This window comes from Vicugna pacos, chromosome 9, assembly GCF_048564905.1.
Source record: "Vicugna pacos chromosome 9, VicPac4, whole genome shotgun sequence".
NCBI lineage: Eukaryota > Metazoa > Chordata > Mammalia > Artiodactyla > Camelidae > Vicugna > Vicugna pacos.
Genome location: NC_132995.1, coordinates 52,422,354 through 52,445,150, shown reverse-complemented (window position 1 = coordinate 52,445,150; position 22,797 = coordinate 52,422,354). Strand labels below are relative to the sequence as shown.

Below are 22,797 nucleotides of genomic sequence, written 5' to 3'. Positions count from 1 at the left end.
TTCTATACTTCATTCCCATTCAAGTACAGTCAATTCTTGTTATTTATAATTGAATTAATTTCCTGATACATTTGGGGTTTACTTTTCAACAGTGGTTTTCAATTACCTTAATTTAAGATGATGACTATAATAAGATTTTCTTTAGGGCATTTTTGTTAGAACTGAAATAGAACTCCTTATTGTATAAAAATGACTTGAAAAGGGCCTTTAAAAATGAATATTTTTGAATGAGTCAAATAGTGTCTTTGAGGATAAATATTACAGGTTAAGGGTAAATCTATCTTGAGGTCTTCAAAAGTGACATTCACATTGCACACTATAAGTCCTAAGTCTGAAGATATTAACTATATCATATAATAACACTATACAATAAAAGTTCATATGGTTTGAGAATCTATCATATTCCAGAATACTCTCAATGACCGTCTTATTAAAACTTCAGGAAAATCCTAAGAGGCAGGTACTGTTATCACCTTCATTGTGCAGGTACAGAAACTGAGGCACAGAGACGTTACATGTCTTGTCTTGACCAGTCATCTGGCCGGCAAACAGCAGGGGTGGGACAGAGCCCATGCAGTCCTGCTCCACAGCCCATGATCTTATCCATTGCTCCTACTGCTCTCTTCTGCCAGCCAGCCGCACAGGACTCCGAGTCTACATGCTGCCATGTTCTCTCAGCGCCTCTGCTATAACCATCTCTCTGTCCCTGACAGAGTAATGCCTCAAGGAGTAACCAGAGCCTACTGGCTCTGGACCTTCATGTCAATTCCACTGAATTCATAGCCATGGCTTATGTTGGTGTGCAGGTGTTGGGCATAGAGCCAGAGAACCAAGATGGATAAGATAAAATCTTTGCTCTCCATGACCTCAGAGACCAGCAGGTAGGAGACGGCAAGTGAACACACAGAAGTGCTCTAGTGTGATGGGTACCAACCCAGGGGAGGAGCACGAAGTGGGATGGGAGGGAAACTCCCTCTAAGCAAACAAGTCAAGTAAAACTCAGAGTAGAGGATGCTGTTCTGACTGGAATTTCCCAGAAGGAAAGTACTTGAGGGAGGGGCGAAAATTCATCCTGAATATTTCTCGAACACAACACAGGAAGGCTGTGACAAACCATGGGAGGAGGAGGTGATAGGGGATGGTACAAGGGGCCAGGTCAGAAGTGACTTGAAGTTCACATGGAGAAGCTCAGAACTTAGTAGCAGGGAGCCCTATGGAATTTTGAACAGATTTACTTTTTTTTTTAAAATCAGATTTCATTTTTAGAGCAGTTTTAGGTTCATCACAGAAAAATTAAGCAAAGGTAGTGAGGTTTCTCATATACTCACCCCAAACCCCCAGACATAAACAGTCCCTTCCCTACTGGAGTGGAACACATATTACCAATGATGGAATTGTACTGACACATCGTTATCACCCAAAGTCTGTAGTTTACCCAGCAAATTTACTTTTAAAAGGCCACTGGAGGTAAATGAATTGAAGTAGGCAGGAAATGGAGGCAAAGGAGCCCAGTTAGAAACCACCGCAAGTCTCAGCAAGGCAAGACTGTGCCTTAAACTCGGACTGTCAGAAAGCAGCGTGAAGGGACAGCAGGGAGACATTAGGAATATTTAAAAGGTGGAACAAGCAAATTTTAATCCATGATTAAATGCATGTAGTGATTGCTTACTGTGGCTATGTAGGATCTGACTCCTATCCATGTCTCTAATCTTAGCTTACAGTATTCCGTCTCTCCATTACTGGAGTTCAGTCTTATTCTTAATACTTTGAATATAATACTTTCTAAAAATATCCATTTTCTCCTTTCTTCTTTAATAACCAGATCCCAATTTCGTTTGGAATGCCAGTATTCCCAGCTAACTCTTGCTTTCCCAGCTGCCCCTATAATTCAAGATGCCCATGGAATACCATTCTGATCAATGACATATAAGCAGATATCTAATTGAAGTTTCTAGGAAAACACTTGTTTTTCCCTCCATTAAAAAAAAAAAGACACAAATGGTTGTTTAATAACGTTCTCCTTACTTGACCTTAGATATGATGGCCTGAGCTTCTGCAGCCATCTTGTGACCATGAGGGAAAGACTAAAAGAATTGCAGATTTGCTGGCCCTGACATAATTGCACAGGTAATCTTTGCCTACATTTAAGCTTCTTTCGATGTGAGATAAATAAACCCCTGCATTTTATAAGACACAGTGGTTGAGTTTTCTATTACACAGTCTTACACAACCATAGAGGCCTCAGCAGATGCTGTCCCCTGACTTGGAACACTCTTTTGTTGGTTACAAATCTGGCTTCTTTCATCCTTTGAGTCACAGTTTCAATTTCATGTCCTTTGAGGAACCTTCTCTGATCACTCAGTCTAAAAGTGAGGTCTTCTGCAGTGGAATGTGAGTGGTAGCCCTCAGGGCAGAGTACAAGTCAGTCTGTTAGCTGCTATGTTGCTAAGATCTAGAATAATAACTACTCAATAAATATTGAATGAATGAATAAATGAATAAGGGAGAGCATGATGTCTAAAATGAATAAGAGATCCAGGAATAATTCTTTCAATTTGCAGTAATTTCTTTAAGAAAAAATAAATAAACCAGATGCAGAGCAGCAAGGCAACAGGACCCTGAATGACGGTATGTTTCCTTCCATTTGCTGACCTGTGTTGACATGGCCTTCGGTGTCTGTTGAACAATTAAATCACCGCGAAAATAATGACTGCATTGTCGCTGCTCCTAATGACAACATTGCCTGTGATATGTCAGGAATGCTCCCAGCAATGTGACTTTGTTCAAAAGCCCCAATCTTCAAAATTGTACCCTCTCTGATAGTAACTCTCTCCTTTTCATTAAGCTTGGCAGAGTCAGAAGTGGTGGGTTTCAAACAATAAATATCCAACCAAATGCTGTCGCTGCTGAGATTGGTGGCCGACAGGGGGTCGGCGTCAACCCTGCTCTGAGTCTGTCAGGGAACAAGGCAGTGCTGCAGCTCATGGCACCGGACAAACAGCTTAGCGCTGTAATTACAGCAGAACTGGATATCCTACTGCTTTTTGCTCTGTCTTCCTTCATGTGGACAAATAAATTGGAGGAGCAGCATATGGATGGAGAGCAAAAATTGAATATAATGTCCCCACAATATTACCAAGGGCAAAGAGCAGCACATCCACGGTGTCACTGTCTGCAAGCGGGCCATCTGTCTGGCAAACCTCATGATGCCCAAGCAGAGTGAATCCTGTTCCCACCACTGTTCCCCAGGCAGGGCGTGGGCTTCCCTACCTCCACTGACCTACTCTGTGTGGCACAGGGGAAGCAGGCTCTGTAGCTGCTGTTTGTGGAGAGAGAAGACCATTTCTCCAATGTTTTGCAAAAGAGGATGCTGTTCTTGAAACGGACACCTGGGTGGGTGGAGCCTTCTGTTCACAGAAGCTGGAATTGCTAACCCAAGTAATGAACTCTTTCTGACAACTGGAATCTTGTGTGATTTTTTCAGGGAAAAAATGGACAAATAGATGGTCTAAGTGGCTCTCTTTTTGCCTTGTATTTTTCCTTTGGCAGGATCTCGGCGCAGTTATAAGTAATGTAACAACTGCAGGAAATAGTTATTTATAAAGTCAAAAAAATTATGATGTGTCTACGATGTTCCAGGCCCAGATCTCATAGATCTCATCTTATATTTGAATTTATTGCTGAACATGTGTTCCCATCTCCTCAACTAGAACATAGAGAGTGGCAGATGGGCAAACTAGACTATTGTCTTAATTTAAAAAAAAATTTGCCTGGACAATGCTTAATCAAGTTAGTATCATTTATAAATAAAGTATCATGTTTATCATGTTGGTTAAACTGTGTTCACCTATACGGTAACTCTGACTTTCTGCAAGGGTAGGAACAAAAGACACCTTCAACATCTAAATAAGTAAAAGCCTATTTCAGTTCCTCATGGAAGAAATCTTCACAGACACTCAACACCTTTGTAGGCTGATTTTGGCCGGGAAGAGAGAGAAAGAAAGGAGGGACATGTTGGCCAAGCACTTGCTATCTGCTCAGCATGATCAAGAAGATGATTTTATTTTATCCTGCCCCAAACGTGGATGGTAGGTGTTACTAGCCTTGTCTCATATAAGAAGAAAGGGAATGCAGATGGTGTCAGTGGCTGTCTAAGAGTCAAGCAGCTGGTCACCAGCAGAACAGAAACCAGACGCAAGTCTGTCTCATTCCATTTTTCTGAGTCTAGATCACAGGACTGGGTCATGCATGGATGCCAGTTTCCCAGACCACAGCAATTTCAAAGCAGCAAATTCCAAGGACTAGTTAATTTTGTTAGAAGCGGGCAGAAGGACAGCAAAGATGAGTGGCCACTGAGAGAGTCGGGAAATGGCAAAGGAGATAAGGAAAGGATAAACAGGACACACACAAATACACAGCAGAATGAAGCCAGTGACTGTGGGAGCATACGACCCCTTCCACACTCCTCAGCCTCGGAGAGTCTGACACAGTTCCACTTGCACAGCCAGAATGATCGATGCCACGTTTCCCTATGTTAACTTCAGTTTTCTTTAAGGAAGGGAACTACTGTGTGAAACATTACAAAGAGGTCTTGGCATCCAGGTGGTTCACACTTAAAAACATTTTTGCTCCAGTTACCTCTAATATTTATCTACAAGGAACCACTCTCTACACAAAACTAAATATCACAAGCGTCACCTCACAACACAAAATGTACTTTACATAACATGTTACACAATATGTTACACAATATGAATTATTTAATATGTGTATTATAAATGCATACTCATATACTCATTTAAATTTCTGAAACCTTCCCCAAATATATCCTTACTTCTACCAAATTAATCATTTTACCTATTTAACTGATATAATAAAGAAAAATTATTTTTACTAATCCCTAACTTCATAGCATTTGTTCTGCATACGAGTACCTGTAGGCAGAGGTAAAGGTGTGTCCTTTGTTAACCTAATGTGCAGAGACCACTGGAGTTGACACTTTCTGATTATTCATTCATCCATTCATTAAACAGATAATTACTGAGAGCTTAGTCTGTGTTGGACATATGCTAGATGTTGAGGACAAAAATTAGGAACTACATGGGCAAACAAACAATGCAAGAATTATGCTTTCCAAAGGATCCTGCTGGGGTTACATAAGTGGCTCTCCTCAGAAAAACAGGGTGCTCAACAGGTGGGATCTTGCACTATTATATTCCCACTTCCTGGAGTTCCTCAGCGAGCTCTTTCCCATCAAAGGCCGAGTTAGTCCTATAGAGTTCTCTGACCCTGCAAGGGCAGTCGCGGACATCAGCTGAGCTCTTAAAGTTGGACCACCCTCTAAGAATTCTGCTAAAAGTGTGAAAAGATAGGGGATCAGTCTTAAAAACAATCCTAGCAATTGTGAACACCCGACATTAGTCATGGTGAGCTTGTGTTGAGCTTCCTAAAGACCTGGGACGTCCCCAAGCTGGCACAGCCATTCTTAGCACAAGGAAGGCTCAGTACAGGTGTAGGCAGAAAGGCACCAGGATGAGCGGCAGGAGATGAGGGTTTTTCCCACCTGCTGGTGGTGGGCAAGTCATTTTCCATCTTATTGATAAAGTGAGGTGTTTGGACCAGGCCATCTCCAGGGTTCCTCCTAGCTGTAATATTCTATGATCTCTCTGAATTGAGAAAGGGGTAAGATTAAAATACCAATAAATACAAACACAACCAAAGAGCAGCAAGAGCATCAAGGTGGATCCCTCTGACTTAGGAAAAGGACTAGGGGACACTTCAGACACTCAGTGGATCACTGGGGATGTGAAATGAGGATGGGTGTGCAAACTGTCCGTTCCACAGTTGTACATGAGCAGGCCAGGACTCTGGGTCATTTACCAGGTAGCAAGTCTTCCTTTATCTGGAAAAAATGTTGCCAGGGTTGATTACACTTCGGGGATGTGCACTTAGTGCCTGGAAGGTGACATGAAGGGGCCTCTGGGGACGGGGTCTGTTCCATCTTGTGAACTGAGTGCTGATCTCATGGGTGTATTCAGTCTGTATGTTTATGATTTTGCACTTTTGTGGCCATATATTATACTCCAAGAAAGCATCCCAGCTTCACCACTCCAAGGCATCAGAGACACCCACCAATGACTCTTTCCTCCTCTGTAAAGACCGTGAAACACCTTCCTGGAATGGCTGTTGGGGCAATCAGTGATGGAGTTTGCATAGCACTGAGCACAGTGCCCTTTTCAGAGAGGGAGATTCTCAGTGGCAGGAAGGAGACTATGCAGACGAAGATGTTTCTACTGATGAGAAGGAGAATGTGAGTGAGAGTGACAGGGGTACCAGAGGTACAACTGGAAGGCTGCAGGTGTATTCTTTCACAGTCCCAAGAATGTATGGGATGCATATATCCAGTTAGCGGTATTTTTTTTAATCCTCAACAGGGCTGAGGCTGTACTGCCTCAGATGACAAATGCGTAGCATAATGAGCACAAAGATGTTCTAGACATAGGGGGTATGGGATGGGTGGGGAGGGGAGGCAGGTGGTGCCAGATGGAAGCAGAGAACAAGGGACTTATCAGAACATGGACACCGAGGATTTACGCCTCTCCCGTGTAGGAATGAGTCAGCCTGCTGTTTCCCTGAGACACGCTGTTAGACTAGCTCTTGACTGTGTGCAGGTTGAAGTCTCGTATAAGGTAACTAACCACTGTTATCATATATATGTAGACACACACACACACGCATATGTGCCTTTGTACATATAGAACTACGCCAAGGTTGCGTACGTATATATCTATGCAAAGAATGGTGATGTTCACGGCGATGTAATTTACAGCTGGAAGACATGAGAGGGAAACAACTAAACGCCATCTGTTGGGAGAGTATAAGAGGTTTTAACCGTTTCTGAGTCAAGGACTTCTGTGGCAGTTGGTGGTGTCCTTCTCAGAATAATTTAAGTGAAAACAAATTTTTAAAGCTACGTTGGATTACAAAGGGAACTGATTTATCTGTGGATCCCTCCAGGGTCTGTAGACCCCACATTAAGAACCCCTGGAACTGAAGGACGGCACATGCCACGCCACTCAGCCTCTCCATGTGACGTTGAAGAAAGACATCTGAGGACATGACTGGTATTTCTGAGACATTAGTGACTGAAAAGTCACTGAATGCTAGATGGTCAGGAGTGAGTATTGTATGTTTAGGACAGAGCGTCTCAAAGTGTGGGCCACCAAACTGGGAACATCCGTAGAACCAAGGTGCTGGTTAGAATGGTAACTCTCAGGCCCAATCCAGACTCATGGAATCCTAATTTCTGGGGATGAGGCCCAGGAATATGTGTTTTCACAGATTTGTACATACTTGAAAGGTTGAGAAGCACTGCCATGGCATAGCAACAGTGGTTATCTCAGGTCGGGGGACTTGGGGAGATTTTTATATTGTTATTGCTAAATATGTGGGGGGTTTTCTTTAAAGTTTTTACAATGAAAATCTATTATTCCTATAATAAAGGGGAAAAGTTACTAAAAAGAAAAGGAAAAGACAGAGTTATTCTGTGGTATGTTAGGAATGATTTCCAGATGCAAATAACAAAATAAAGGCACCACTTGTGAGGAATTTCAAGTTGTCAAATAAATAAACTAAAGATTGAGCAACACAGAGCCTGTGAATTGTGTATACTAATTCACAGCCAAACATCAGCATTCAAAGAAGAAATTACTAAGAAGAAATGTATTTAGAATGAATTTGAGGCTAGAAGGCCAACAGTGAACACAGCTGTTATATGTATCTGAGCTAGCAGGGAAAAAAAAAAAAAAGATTTTAAATCCACAGCAAGGAAGGACTAAACTAAAATCCCGAGGCATGGACCAGGAAGGATTTGTGTTCAGATTTGGGAAGACACGGGGAAGCGACAACTGAGAGTCTGATGCTCCCACAAGCCTGTTGCTGGTACAAAATGAATTCGTTCCCCCAAGCACGGTTCTCCTCCTGGTCTGCACATCTACCTCTCAGCATGCAGGTACACCTGATCCCTCTGGGAGTAGGGCTCTCTTATGTCAAACAGGGGCAGCACAGCAGACTCAGTGAAGAATAAATTTGGGGAGAGGGATAAAATACTCCCTCTGGCTTCACAAAAGGTCTGTTGACCCACAGCTACACTCTTCTTCCAGGGGACTTTGCTCAGCATCTTATGGAGGCGTAATGTTCCCAGCTAAGAGCGCTCTTCCTCCACTCCCGTCACCCCTACCACACAATCACCCACTGATGCCACCTCGTCTCCCCAGAGGAGCTCTTGACCCCGTGTCTTCTTTCTAGTGCCCCCTGTCCCTGCCTGGCTGACATCCATTGCCCACAGGGCTGCTGTCACAGCCTCCAGCTGGGTCTCTCCCCTGTTGCTGGTTTGATCAGCCCTTGGGTACGACCCACCACAACCAGACTAATCTTCCTAAAATACCAATCTGGTCACACCATTCCCCAATTTATAACTCTGTCACCTGTAGACTAAGGTACAAATTCCCTGAGGTCGTTTTTATGGTCCTTGGTCTTCTAGCCCTTCATTATGACTCAAATTTGATGTGTGAGATGCCCTCCTCGAATCACAGCCATGTCCAATTACTCTCAGCTCTCCAGACACACTGTTTTCTCTCCCGCCTCTAGACAATGGATCATCCGGATTCTCTGTCTTTCCACCCCACCGTCACCTTGCCTACTGGTGCCCCTCATTCAGGAATCCTTTTGGGAGTGACTTTCTCTGTCCCCTCAACTTCTCCACACCCCACAGCTCCTTCTCCTAGTGCTTATCTGCCTGTTTAGAGGTCTGTGTCACCCCTAGAGTGGATGTTCTCGGAGAGGGAAATCTATGAGCGGTAGTCAGTGCAACGCCTGGCACATAGTAGTTGCTGGATAAATAGATTCTGAATGAATGGATGAATGAATAAGTGAATGAATGAGGCCTGATTTTTCAGCACTGGAAGAATACGGCCTGCCCCAGAGGCCTAAGCTGAGGCTTTTCTTCACCTTATGATCCAAGCCACCCAATATAACTGTGGAAACACCAACATCCCTAACGAAACATCCACAGACAGGAACGTTTCAACTTGCAACAAGGGTCTTTCGTCCACCATCTCCCCCACTGCTGCTCACAGAGGCGGGTCAAGCCCAGATGACGGGAAGGCCCTGTCCCTGGTGACCCAGCCCCATGGGGAAGTCTCTGCCCAGCACCTCCGTTTGGAAGCCAGGGCTCGTTCCAAGCTAGACAAGAAATAAGTGTGGGTTTTCCATGCATCCCTCGCCCTCTTCAGAAAACCGTCCATTGGCCTGTTTCTGTCTCCAACCCCTTCTGCCTCAATCCTCTTCACAGCTGGGAGTGGAGGTCTGACCACAAAAGGGCCAATCCGTTCCCCACAGCGCCGGAGGCCCTGCTCCTTCAGCCCTATTGACTGAGTCAGCTGTGAAAAATGAGCAGTGATATCTCTTAATTACACCAAAGTTGGCCTTTTCTGCTTTCACTTTTGTTTCTTGTGGCTCCCTTTGAACAAGGTTGTCAGCAGAGATACCAACAAAAAAATGTGTGGTCTGAAGCGAGAAAGTGGCTTCCCTTACAGTGAAGAAAGCCGCTTCCTGCTCGTCAACACATGGTCTAGTTGTCAAACTAAGACGTGACCTCTGGCCTCGACTCCGTGCATAAACACGCACATCAAGGAAAGGTTTGTGAGGTTAACCTCATTTCTCCTCACGTTGCCGAGAATTTTCTCCCTCTCTTCTTCATTCTCCAGGTAGGACTGGGACAACTGTCACAGGGTTTGTCGATTTGTCAGACTTGGGATTTTTGTGTAAAGAAGGCACGGTGTGGAGAGGCTGAAAGAGCACAGGTTCAAGGCTGGCTTCTACTATGCACTGGCTGTGACCTTAGACAAGTCACTTCATGTGATGAAGGAGCAGAGGTGTCCAAAAATCACCCCTGGTGCCCAAAAGAAATAAGCTAAAACCTGGGGTGGATGGGTGGATGGATAAGGTGCCCCTCCCCCTGGAGGATCCACTCAAGCACTGCTCCCCAGGGGCCATTGCGTCCCCTGACCCCATCCAGTGCCACATTCTATGGGTCCCAAGGTCACAGGTGAGCTGGAGCCTGCTCCTACTGCTTCTTGAAAGCTAACTGTTAAATTGTCAATAATTGTGCAAGCTAGTAGCTTGTAGTTGGCCACTGTGGGAGCCTTTACACCAGAGTATGTGGCAAACACTACAAGTCAGGGCTCCTCTCACCCCCAAGAGCCAGTTTACCAATATACCACTGCCCCCAGGCATCTGGTTTAGGCATCTGAAATGTCAGACAACCCCTGTACACCTGGGTACCTGCACTCAGGCCACCAGACACCCTAGAAGTCTGTTGCCTGTTCACTGGCCAACTTAGAAGGAGAACTCTGGGAGGAGAACGCCTCTTCCACCAAAACTATCTGATGGGCTTAGCTGTCTGATCAGCCCCCAGCACATCTCTGCAGGGTGGCGGAGAACGCAGAGAAGAGCCGCTCATTCTCGGCTGCCCCTGCCCTGCACGTGCCCTCTATCTCCAAAAAGCCTACACCTTAACCCATGCTGCATGCTGTTAAAAATCCATCCAGAGCCCTGGTGCATGGCAGGTGGCAACGCCGAAGGAACTCAATTTACACAACAACTCAGTCTGTACCACAAGCACACTGTTATGCACGGTGCTCTAGTCTCAGTTCCCTCAATGGTACAATGAGGACACAATACTGTTTCTGAGCGCATGTGTGACACTCAAATGACCATGCATGTACTCATGCTATGCAAACAGCACAGACCCCTGGAAACTAAACATTCATGGATGTCGTGGGGCAGAAACTGTTGAAGAGTCCTATGTTTCAGTATTGCCACTCTTTTAACTGAGCTACCTTGGGCAATTTACTTAATTTCTCTCAATTTTAGTTTGCCTAGCTGAGAAGTGGGTGTCATATTTTATAGGGTTGTTTTAAGACCTGAACAGGACAACAAAGATAGTCATGTCTGGCTTAGATCCCGACACTCAGTAGAGGTTAGAGATTCTAGATAAATTTGAAAATTCCTCAACTCTCCCTCCCCCAGGGTGCTATTTCAAGCTGAAATGCCAGATCCTTTAATGTTCACAAATAATTAAATATAAATTCAGTCTGAGGCCAAATGTACATGACAATAAAGCCCTGGGAAGCCTTCACATTGAGAACTGAAAGGGTGATAAACTCAGGGCTAAAATTATTGCTTCCTCTATAGGTTCAGATGCCTTTATTTGCTGGATGTATATCATGAAGGGCATTTTTGCATATATATGTATTTGGCAAAGAACTAGAACAACTCAATTATGCTTTATCATTAATTAAACTTTGCAGAAAGAGGCCAACACTTGCTAATGGTTAACATAAGCTTTCATTAGATTTAGTCAAAATAAGTTGGAACAAACTCTGTTCAGCTGTGAATAGAAGTTTTGAGTTTTTTATTTAAGTAGATTTAAAATATTATTGCATGTATGAGCAAATGCAGAAATACAGGCACCCTCTTTTCTCATTCTCTCTTTCTCCCTCTTTCTCTCTCCCCCTTACACCTCCCTTACTCTTTCCCTTTCCCTCCCTCTCTTTCTACACACACACACACACACACACACACACAAATCCATCAGCATCAAATCTATCACAATCTGCTAAGGACGCGTATATGACCTGACACAATGGTTGACTGCCAAGCAATTTATCTGGTACCCCTACTGCTGTTGTGCAAAATTAAAATTTACTAGAAATATCCAGACTGATCATATAATGGTCTGTTAATTCCTTTCTAACAACAAACCAGCTATGATCACTTAAATTAGTAACCACCGAATGCCTCAGCCGACCAGCCATAGACCTGGCTAGAATTCAAATCAAAGAATATGTGCATCCCTACTATGTGTCAGGTACTGTGCTGGATCACTAACTGGTCCTTGAAAAATTACAGTTAATGGGAAGATAAGAAAATTACAAAAGAAACTATATTGCTGCTCAAAATGTGTTAAGTGTTGTCAAAGTGGTATAAACAATGTGTAAAGGAGATCAAACAAAAACTCTATACAGGAGACTGTATCAAAAATAGGCTCACAACAGAGTCTGGGAATAAAAGAATATTCATCTTAAAGAAAAAGAAAAAATTGGCTTTATCCCAGCACACTACCCAATAGAAATACAATGTGAGCCATATATATAATTTAAATTTTCTAGTAGCCCCATAAGAAAGTAATACATGACATTAATTTTAATTATACATCCAAATTAACTATACATCCAAAATAACTTTTTTTTAACATGACATCTACATAAGGACTATTAATGAGATATGTTCCACTCATGTGTGTGTGTGTACTAAGTTTTAAAATCATATGTGCATATTATACTTACATCTCAATTTGGACATTACATTTTCAACAAAAATATTTAATATGTACTTACATTAAAATTTGCAAGACATTCAATATCTTATAATAACTCATAATGGAAAACAACCTGAAAAATTTCTATATATAACTGAAATATTTTGCTATATATTTGAAACTATCACAACATTGTAAATCAACTACACTTCAAAAAAAATGTACAGTTGAAAAGACAGATTCACATGCCAAATTGTTTAATAGTTGGATCAAGTAGTTTTTAAGTTTAAACTAAATTTAGTTAAAATTAAATAAAATGTAAAAATCCAGTTCCTCAACTGCACTAGCCAAATTTCAAGTACTCAATAGCTGCAGGTGGTTAGAGGCTGCCATGTTGGACAGTGCAGACATGCAACTTTCTTCAGTGGTGTGAATGTTCCAGTGGACATGCAACCTTAGAATGTAAGTGGGGCAGCCCTATGGAGTGAGGATGAAGACGATGAAGATGGTGTGTTCCAGAAAGAGGAAAGAGTTCAAAGTCATAGAAATATGAAAGGCATGTGTACAACTAGGGTTGCTGAATGTAGAAATAAATTCTGCTGTTCATCTCCTCAAGAATTTCTGAGTAATGAGCTTCTAGACATCTTAGATCACCTATATTTAAATTTCTCTCCTAGGCAACAACCAAAGGTGACTTTCAGTCATTGAACAAAACTGTGAGTTGTTTTTAAAGGAGGAAATTAAACAGATGTAAATTTCTGAGAAGAGGCATGCAGTTAGACATGAATACAAGGTGTGAAACAATGGATTTTAAAAGGCTGGTGGTGATTACATAAAACAAATCAGGCAATAGGATAGAGTGAGGCACCCTAAGTCCATGTTTTAGTAGAAAGGTGAGATGGAGCAGTGCTGGATGGAGATGGATCTAGAATCAGCTTTCTGGTCCAGGTTCTGGAGAGATAGCTTGACCCACCTGGTTTCTCAAAGTGTTGCAGAGGACTACTAAATAGAGTAAAACAAATTCAATTCCAAGATCAGAAGAGTCCTTAGCATCTGTTTGCATAGGTGGGCTAAACAGTAGATACAGAGCACTTGGATTCGGGAAGACCTCTAACCAACCGTGCATCCAGAACTCTGAGAAATATTTAGGATCTGCCATAAATTGTCCTCATGTGTGACCTACATTCATGACACAATCAAAGCAGAGTCCTGGCTGAGTGGTTTTCATGATTTGGTCTAATGATCTATGTTGATTCCCTTTACGAAGAGCACATGGTCCCACTACATATTTCTTCCATCCTGGGTTAAAGATGTCCTTCTAAAGGCCCATTCTACCAATTTATAGGGGATATAAAAAAAGGATTTTCAGTAAAATGTACTTTCATTGGTTTTGATGAAAAGGGTTTGTGATAGAAGGAGAATCTCTAATAAGCATTTCATAAATGACTTGTCTTTCAAACTTAATATAAAACAGAATAAAATACGTCTCCCAAAGACCTCTTTGGTGCCTCACAGATTTAAGTCCCCTGCTCTCAATCAATCGGGCCTGAGAACTCAAAAATCTCTAAAGATGCAATCAAATATTTATCAGTGAAAATTGGTAAAACCGAGAAATTATTTATGATCCAAATTTTGAAACAGTCAGACTTTGAAGGGGGAGGAGGGAAAAAGTACATGTTGGGAACTACTTTTCTTTCTCTAGGGCACATACTCCCAGATCCTCCCTGCTGTCTATAATTCAAAGATGGGGAGGAAATCACTGCTTTGAGGAAGTATGTTTACAACTGGGTGTTTTACTCTTTTTTCAGAAACATTGAGAAATATGATGGAAAAGCAGCCTCCAAATTCTAGGAATTTAGCTACTTACCCACTAATTAATTATTTGGCAGACAGATAAAACATGTATATGTCTAAACTTTGATGCCTAGAGCTGCCTGCATAGTCTTTTTGTGAATATGCAATTCTGCATGGCATGGCCCTCGACTGTGAGAAATCCCCTAAGGAGGACGAGTTTGCTGCAGCGCCTTGCTTTTGATATCTTCATCTTTACCCTTTAGTATATGGGTCTTCTTTCTTAAAAGAAATTCAGATTGTGATACAATATGACAAAAAAGAAAATAAAGAAATAGCTAGTCTCCGTTCACCCTCTTGAATTGTTAGACAAATAAACAGAGTACTTTCGTGCCAGCATGCCAGAGCCAGCTTTGCACATTTTATAACAATTTTATATTATAATAATTTATATTTATTAAAACAACCTTATATTTAGTTAAACTTAATTTTTTCCAACATTGTATTATGAAATTTCAAAACACACAGGAGAGTTGAAAGGTGTTGACAGTGACCAGCTATGTCATCACCTTGACTTCACCATTAACCTTCTGCTATGCTTGCTGTGTCATATATCTAGCCATTGATCTATCCCTCTGATCATCTTATTTTTTTGGTGCATTTCAAGGAGTTAAACTTAGTTACAATGATATTTTAAAGAAAGTGATTTTCAGCAAGGATATTTCATTTCATGGAAGAGGATTCTCAGATCGCACTTAGTAGCCCTGAGCATGTTGGTTAAGAGCACAGACTTTGAAATATCAAAGAGCTGGCACAAAGCTTGTCTTTGCTGTGAAGTGTGTGACTTTGGACAGGTGACTTCATCTCTCTGAGTCTCATTAGCCTCATTTGGCACATTGGGAGATGATCCTCATGGAGTTGTTATTATGCAAATTCAACATAATAGATGAAAAGTGCTTACACTTTACCATAATGGAGAAAATAATGAATTTGTGATGCTTTTTTCCTACTCTTCTGCAGTCCTGTGAGATCAAGGACCCTGCTTCCTCTGTCATTAAATCAGCAGCCCCTTGCTCAGTGCCTTGTAAACAGCAGATTCTGAATATACCTGTTGACTTGAATTGGGTTGAATATCAGAGATTTTCCCTCCTGGAATGCAGTGAGAACTTATTAATGGAGAGAGGCAAGTACAGTCAGCTTCAAAGACACAAGACGTAAGAAAGTTAGTTGAGGAGCTAAGTTGGGAGCAGAAGATGAGATATAGACAGAGAAAACCTAGCTTGCAAAGCAGAAGCATCTATATGAACTTTAGTAATGGAGCAGAATTCATCAGTGCCCTGTCCCAGTCCCTTGGACATCACCTTTTTTGTGCAGACCAGCAGACTTCCAGCTGCCATAATGCCTAAAGCTCTCCCCCAAGCCCTAGAAGGCCATTGTGCCTGTACACAGCAGACAGGGCGTGCCAGGTGCACTGGAAAATTTACACCTCTGGGAGCAGCCCTCAACCAGACTGAAGGAGTTGGTATATAAGTACCCCAGCTCCCTCCCCTATGGACAAGATAACGCTGAGAGTGTCTTGCACCATTTCCTAGCCTTTCTCCATGAGATTACAATCCAGTCACCACAGTGGTGAACAGCCTTTTAACTGGCTGCTTTCCCTTTCTTGCTTCACTCCCTCACCCCCTCACTCTCTTACCAGTATTACTGGTACCTAAACCACCTACATCTGAATTCTTGTCTCAGGGAACCCAAAGACAGACAACTGCCTTATACTTTTATATCCACAGAATCTCTTCTTCAAATGGCATTCTGCTCTGAACTCTGATATGTAATATTTATAAAACTACAGCTGCCTTTCTTCACTCACAGTTTGGGTGAGTGAGCGTGGAAATATGTGGAGGCCTGCCTCTTTGGTCTCTTTTCCCTTCTCCCAGCCTCCGCAGCACTGCCTGAAGACTCCTATACCCTCTCACAGCTCAACAGAGCATCACTTGTCAGCTATTGGTGGAGCTGACTAGGATAAGACATAAAGACAAGGATAAGAGGAATGAATAAAAACAAGCAGACATGAAGAGGAAAATTTGTTCTTTCAAAGGCCTAAGAAGCATGGGAAAACAAATAATTTTTTTGCAAAGCAGTGCAATTATTCCGTAAAAGCCATCTGGAGGTTTGGGAGGATCTCACACGTCATGATGTTAGTAGATTAAGAAAAGCTGTTGTTTGTAGAGAATCCAGGTTGAAAGCCCATGTGGGTGGTTCACAGGGGCTAAGGAGAGGTGAGCCTTCAGCTTGGAAACCAACTTGTGTTTTGAGGCTGTAACAAGTAAGAAACCATGCAAAAGAATGCCCTTTGTTAGCTGTATTCTTACTGACACGTTATGTATCTCAAGGAATAAGCCTTGTGAAAACTCCCTAAATATACTCAGGGGGAGAAACGTGTGGGGTTGAAGGAAGCTTTAGGATGAACACAAATTTACTGTCCAAAGCTGGACATGTTTAAGGGGAAAGTGGTTCTAATAATAATTATGCCAGGACAATTAAATTTCCAGGTAACTGAGATGTATTATCACCCTTGTCATAACCTAACCAATGGAACTGAAACTCCAATACTGGAAGTATTATAGTTTAGTGGTAGGCAGGGAGGAGAATATTTTAGATCAGACCTCTGGAAACTAGAGTGTGCATCAGAATAACCTGGAAGGCAAATAAAAACAGGGTTCCTGATATAAAGAAGATGTGGTCTATGTATACAATGTGAAACTACCCAGCCACAATAAAAAATGAAATAATGCCACTTGCAGCAATGTGGATGGACCTAGAGATTATCACACTAAGTGAAGGGAGGCAGAGAAAGACCAATATCATATATTATCACTTGTATGTGGAATCTAATAAAATGATACAAGTGAACTCATTTACAAAACAGAGACTCACCGACATAGAAAACAAACTTACGGTTACCAAAGGGGAAAGGGGGGTGATAAATTAGGAGTTTGGGATTAAAAGATACTGATTATTATATATAAAATAGATAAACACCAAGGTCCTAGTATATAGCACAGGGAACTACATTCAGTAACTTGTAATAATCTATAATGAAAAAGAATATATTTACATATATACATTCAGTATTCAGTGTACTGAATCACTATGCTGTACACCAGAAACTAGCACAACATTGTAAATCAACTATATACTTCAAAAAAAATACCATATGATATCACTTATGTGTGGAATCTAAAAAAAAAAAAGACAAACAAACTTATTTGCAAAACAGAAATAGACTCTCAGATATACAGAACAAACTTGTGGTTACCAGAGGGGAAGGTGGGTGGGAGGAGATAAATTAGGAGTTAAGAGATTGCAGATGCTAACTGATATATATATAGAATAGATAAACAAGTTCATGCTGTATAGTGCAAGGAACTATATTTGATATCTTGTAGTAACTTATGGTGAAAAAGAATATGAAAACGAATATACATATGTTCCTATAAGACTGAAGCATTGTGCTGTACAACAGAAATTGACACAAAATTGTAAACTGACTATATTTCAATAAACATATATGTATACAAAAAAAACAAACAAAACAGGTTCCTGGCTTCATCCCAAGAGCTTCTGGTTCCATGGTCCTTGGGTGGGACCGGAGAGCAGACAGTTTGAGCAAGCAGCCAGGAGCTACTGATGCTGATGATCGAAAACTCTCGAAGTAGTTCTGGTTTAGACCAGTGGTTCTCAGCCCCGGCTGCACATCACAATCACCCAGGATCTTTTTTTTTTTTATTTTATTTTAACTTCTTTTTGATTTATAATCATTTTACAATGTTGTGTCAAATTCCAGTGTAGAGCACAATTTTTCAATTATACATGAACATATATATATGCTCAATATCACTAATTATCAGAGAAATGCAAATCAAAACTACAATGAGGTAGCACCTCACACCAGTCAGAATGGCCATCATTCAAAAGTCCACAAATAACAAATGCTGGAAAGGCTGTGGAGAAAAGGGAACCCTCGTACACTGCTGGTGGGAATGCAGTTTGGTACAGACACTGTGGAAAACACTATGGAGATTCCTCAAAAGACTAGGATTGAATTTACCATACGACCCAGGAATCCCGCTCCTGGGCTTATATCCAGAAGTAACCCTACTTCAGGATGACACCTGCACCCCAATGTTCATAGCAGCATTATTTACAATAGCCAAGACATGGAAACAGCCTAAATGTCCATCAACAGGCGACTGGATATAGAAGATGTGGTATATTTATACAATGGAATACTACTCAGCTATAAAAACCGACAACATAACGTCATTTGTAGCAACATGGATGCTCCTGGAGAATGCCATTCTAAGTGAAGTAAGCCAGAAAGAGAAAGAAATATACCATATGAGATCGCTTACATGTGGAATCTAAAAAAAAAAAAAGAAAGAAAGAAAAAAAAACAAACACCCAGGATCTTTTAAACAATGCTGATGCTTGGTTTTTTACCTCCTGACCATCTGAATTGATCTTTGAGGGTGGAGACTGGACATCTGTTTTTAACTGCCCTGGTGATTCTGACACCCAGGGAGGGCTGAAAACACCAACTGTACAGAAAGGAGACCTACAGAAAAAGGATACAACTTGTGTCTCTGAAACTGCTTGGGGGCAGAGCCTTGCAGATTTGAGGACTCTGTTCCCTTGGCGAGTACTATCCTTGGCTTCAGGGAAACTTCCACAAAGGCCATCACAGAGGCTAGGGTGGTCCAAAGGACAGGGCTCATCAGCGCTACCATTGTCCACTCAGGACAGCCTGCTTCCCTTTGCATCATATCCTGGACTCCCGGTAAGATTTTGCTTAAAGAAATCATCTTTGGCATAGTGGTAGTTTAAAATCGCAACTATGGTTCTTATCACGATAGTGAATTATTAATGTTTCTAATTTCCAATAGAAATAGATTTGCAATAGTCCAAGTCACCCTAACCCCTTATTGGCTGTTTCTTTGTGTCCACTCTTCCCTACCACTCCGCTCCCCCAAATCATTCCATATAGGCAGCCAGGGGGACCTTTCAAAACACACCCACACTCCCACACACACCCCACCTGGGAGATTTTCCAGTGGTTTCTGGCTGCACGCACAATGAAATCCCCCTCTGCACCATGTTCTCCAAGGCCCCTAGGACTCTCTCACTCTTTCCTTGTTCACTGCATTGCTGCCAACCAGGTGCTTTGCTCCTCAAATATGCCTCATTCTTTCCCACTCCAGGCCTTTGCACACACAGCTCCCTCTGCCAAGAATGTGGTTTACCCAGATCTTCCCACAGCTGTCCCCTTCTCCGCCTTCCTGCCTCCACTCAAACGTCAGAGACTTGGACCAGCCTTTCCCAGCCATCTGGGTCAAGTCCCTCCTCCCTCTACTCCTTGGTCCTGCCATTTACTCTTTCTCACATCATCCTATTTGTGTTATTCACAGAACTTGTTATCCTCTGTGATTTTCTTGTTTACTTATTTACCCATTGACAAGTCTGCCTCCACAGCAGAAAGCAAGCCCTGTCACTACAGGGGCTGGTGTGCCTGTGCACACCTACACGCATCCAGCCATTCACCAATTCCCATCTTGGAGTCTGGCATATATCAAGTGTTTCTCGGTTATTTAATGAATGAATACGTAGTCCAACAGCACCAGCCATTCAGATCATCCACTCAACTAACCACCACTGTTCAAATTCCAAGATCGCCAAAAAATACGAACTGGTTAAAAATCAATTTTCCATGTCGGCTTTCCTATGGAGAGAGGGTGTGTTGACCGGACAACATCAATGTTTCTGCCCATTTAACAAGAAGCATTTCTTTCTGGAAAAGTAGTTGCTCTGATTGATGCAGCAGTACTTTCTGGATCTGGTTAGTATGTTTCAGTTCCTTTGGTTTTGTTTTCAGAGAGCTGACCAGTGGTGCTCCTGGACCTACGCATTTGAAGTCTCCACGGATTTAAATGAAAGGACATATATTATCATACTGCTATACTGAGGGGACTCATCAGGCTGGTTGCCTGGGCATTGTCTGTAAAAGCAGTGAGTCTATTTCTTAACCGGTGACATCTTCCTGTCACCACTTTAGCATCATTATCTACCACACAGATTTCCAAATCATGACGTTCAAAGATGTTATTTTTTTTATAAATTCCATTTTTTTATGATCTTTTGACATTCTTTTCTTGGCAAAACCTTTTGGCCTCTTACCATAGAAGACCTGAGGCCAGTTCCAGCAGGTCACCACACCAGTCACAGTCACTTTGCCTCGTGTGTGCTCATCTCTTAATAAAAACATGATTTGACATTTGTCTTTTGTCTGACTTACCCTGCCAACATCTTTTGGGAAAGGTTGTCTCTGATTCTCTGGAATTAAAATGGGAGATACCACAATGGACCGCTTTTGTCTTGGGACAGGAGAAGTTCTTGCGAATTTAAATATATCCTAGAAGAGAAAAAACAAATCAATTGACTAAAATCCCCCACGGAGAAGATATATCAGTCTGCTCTGAGATATGGTTCCTTTGTTGTGAAAGCATACAGCTGTTTGGACATTGTTAATTTTATTCTATCAAACCTCATTAGCTTTAGTAAGTACATCATTAGAATTATACTAAAGCTGACACTGTGATTCACAATGACTATCATTAAGCTATTTAATCCCATCTTCTGAATCATTCTACTCACTTTGTCAGTCTCCATTTATATACCCTTCAGTGCTTGTGTGTTCCCATTCTTAATCTGCCAAGTGAGAAGATCACTTGCATGGTCACTAACCCACAGAACTTGCTGGATATAAAAGTGACCCTCCTCATGGCCAAATGCAAGGTCCTTACACTCATGAACGAGTAGGGATGAGGGACAGGCACAATGTTGCAAACTATGTCAGGCACTATGGAGACTAAGTCAACGTTCTTGCAAAGCTCCCCACACAGTGCATTCCAGACTTCAGTCCCTTGAACAGCACTGTGAAAATGTCTGTCCTATCTGTAATTTACCTTTTTAATTAAATAAACGAGTGCAAAAGAAGAAACATGTCATTATTTTAAACACACTACCAGTTTGGCTTTCCATTAAAAAGTGGGAAAACATCAAAATAAACAAACTGGAGGCCAGATGATGTTAATTAAATTTGAGCTGGAAGCTTGGTTGGGGGCAAAACCTTCTTCTTTTTGAAAAGGAGATTAAAAAAGGGCTAGAGGGGTTTTAAAGGGTTGGTAGCACCAAGCTGAGACTTTCTTGATCCAATTAGAGGACTGAAACATAATTAAAAATGGGATATCATTTCCAATATAGAAACCAATTGCATTCATTGCTACACACTAACTGAAATTAGCTTATACGTCACAAAAAGCATCTCAAACTTTGGACAATAGATTCCTATGCAAATCACTGAGCCGCGCTCCATAAAAATATGTGTATATATATGTACATAGGCCATATATATGATGGATATGTATATATAAACTATATATATATAGTTTTAAAGGAAATTCTATATAAGAAATGTCAAATAGGAAACAAGACTACCTAAGGCTATAAGCTTCTGTAAACAGTCCTTCTCTTGATTGTGGTGGGATTGTAAACTGATGCTATTCCTGTGGAAAGCAATCAGGCAATATTTATTTATCGAGAATCTTACAAATGTACATATCCCTTCACTCTGTAATTTTACTCCTAGGAAGACATCCAAGAACTAAATTCATAAGAGGAATAAAACTGTATGCCAGAAGATATTAAGTGAGACTTTATTTATAAACAGCAAAAATGGCAAATTGCCTAAGTGTTCAATAGCAGGACAAGGTTAAATTTGGGTCCATCAGCAAGAGACACTCTTAGTTAGTCACCAATAAGGCAATTGTGATGACCACATTCTAACCACTGTGATGATCATTTGACTGCTTCTAAAGTCACCACCACAAACTACTATAATAACAACAATTTATTAAACATGCATTGGGTGATGTGCTAGGCACTTCACATGTATCCACTTTGATATCAGCAATAAACCTCCCAAGAAAGTCTTAATCCTCCTTAACTGATGAGGAATGTTAAGTTCAGAGAGGTTATATAAGTTGCTCCAATTCACCTAGCTAGCAGAGATAATATATAAGGTCAATTGTGTAGGAAAATACAGTATGCCATATTGGTTGCCTTCCATTTTATATAAACTATATTGAGCACAGAAGAATCATATTCAAAACCTCAATGTATAAGTCCAAACAAAAGCCTGGTCTCTAAGAACACGAAAGACTCGATATTCAGGCAAAGAGAGAAAACTGGAGTGTGCATATGTAAAAGATAATGAGAAGAAAGTAAGAAGGATTAAAACAACAAAAACTCAACCAACCAATCAACCAGATAAATAAACAGATAAATAACCCAGCCCAAACATGCAGAAAACAGCAGAGAAAGAGAATGGAAGACAGTGAGAAATGGGCCGGAGTGGACTATGTTCATAAACACTGATGTATAACATCTATAACAATTCTGTTGGCTTATTAGAGAATAGGAAAAGAAGTGAAAAATATGTAAAATATAGGCAAAATAGGAATCTTACTCACAATAAAAAACATCTTGAGACTCAGAGGAGAGAATGTCTA

The 22,797-nt window shown here is 41.3% G+C and overlaps 1 protein-coding gene across 3 annotated transcripts in view; it reads right to left on the bottom strand.

The window, feature by feature from the left end:
- Positions 1-22,797, bottom strand: part of CDH13 (cadherin 13) — a 1,012,485-nt gene that overhangs the window by 501,991 nt on the left and 487,697 nt on the right. For all 3 annotated transcript variants that reach the window (XM_072967811.1, XM_072967812.1, XM_006207526.4), the window contains exon 4: positions 20,523-20,639. In XM_072967811.1, coding sequence (XP_072823912.1) covers positions 20,523-20,639 — 117 coding nt within the window. The remainder of the gene's footprint in view (positions 1-20,522; positions 20,640-22,797) is intronic.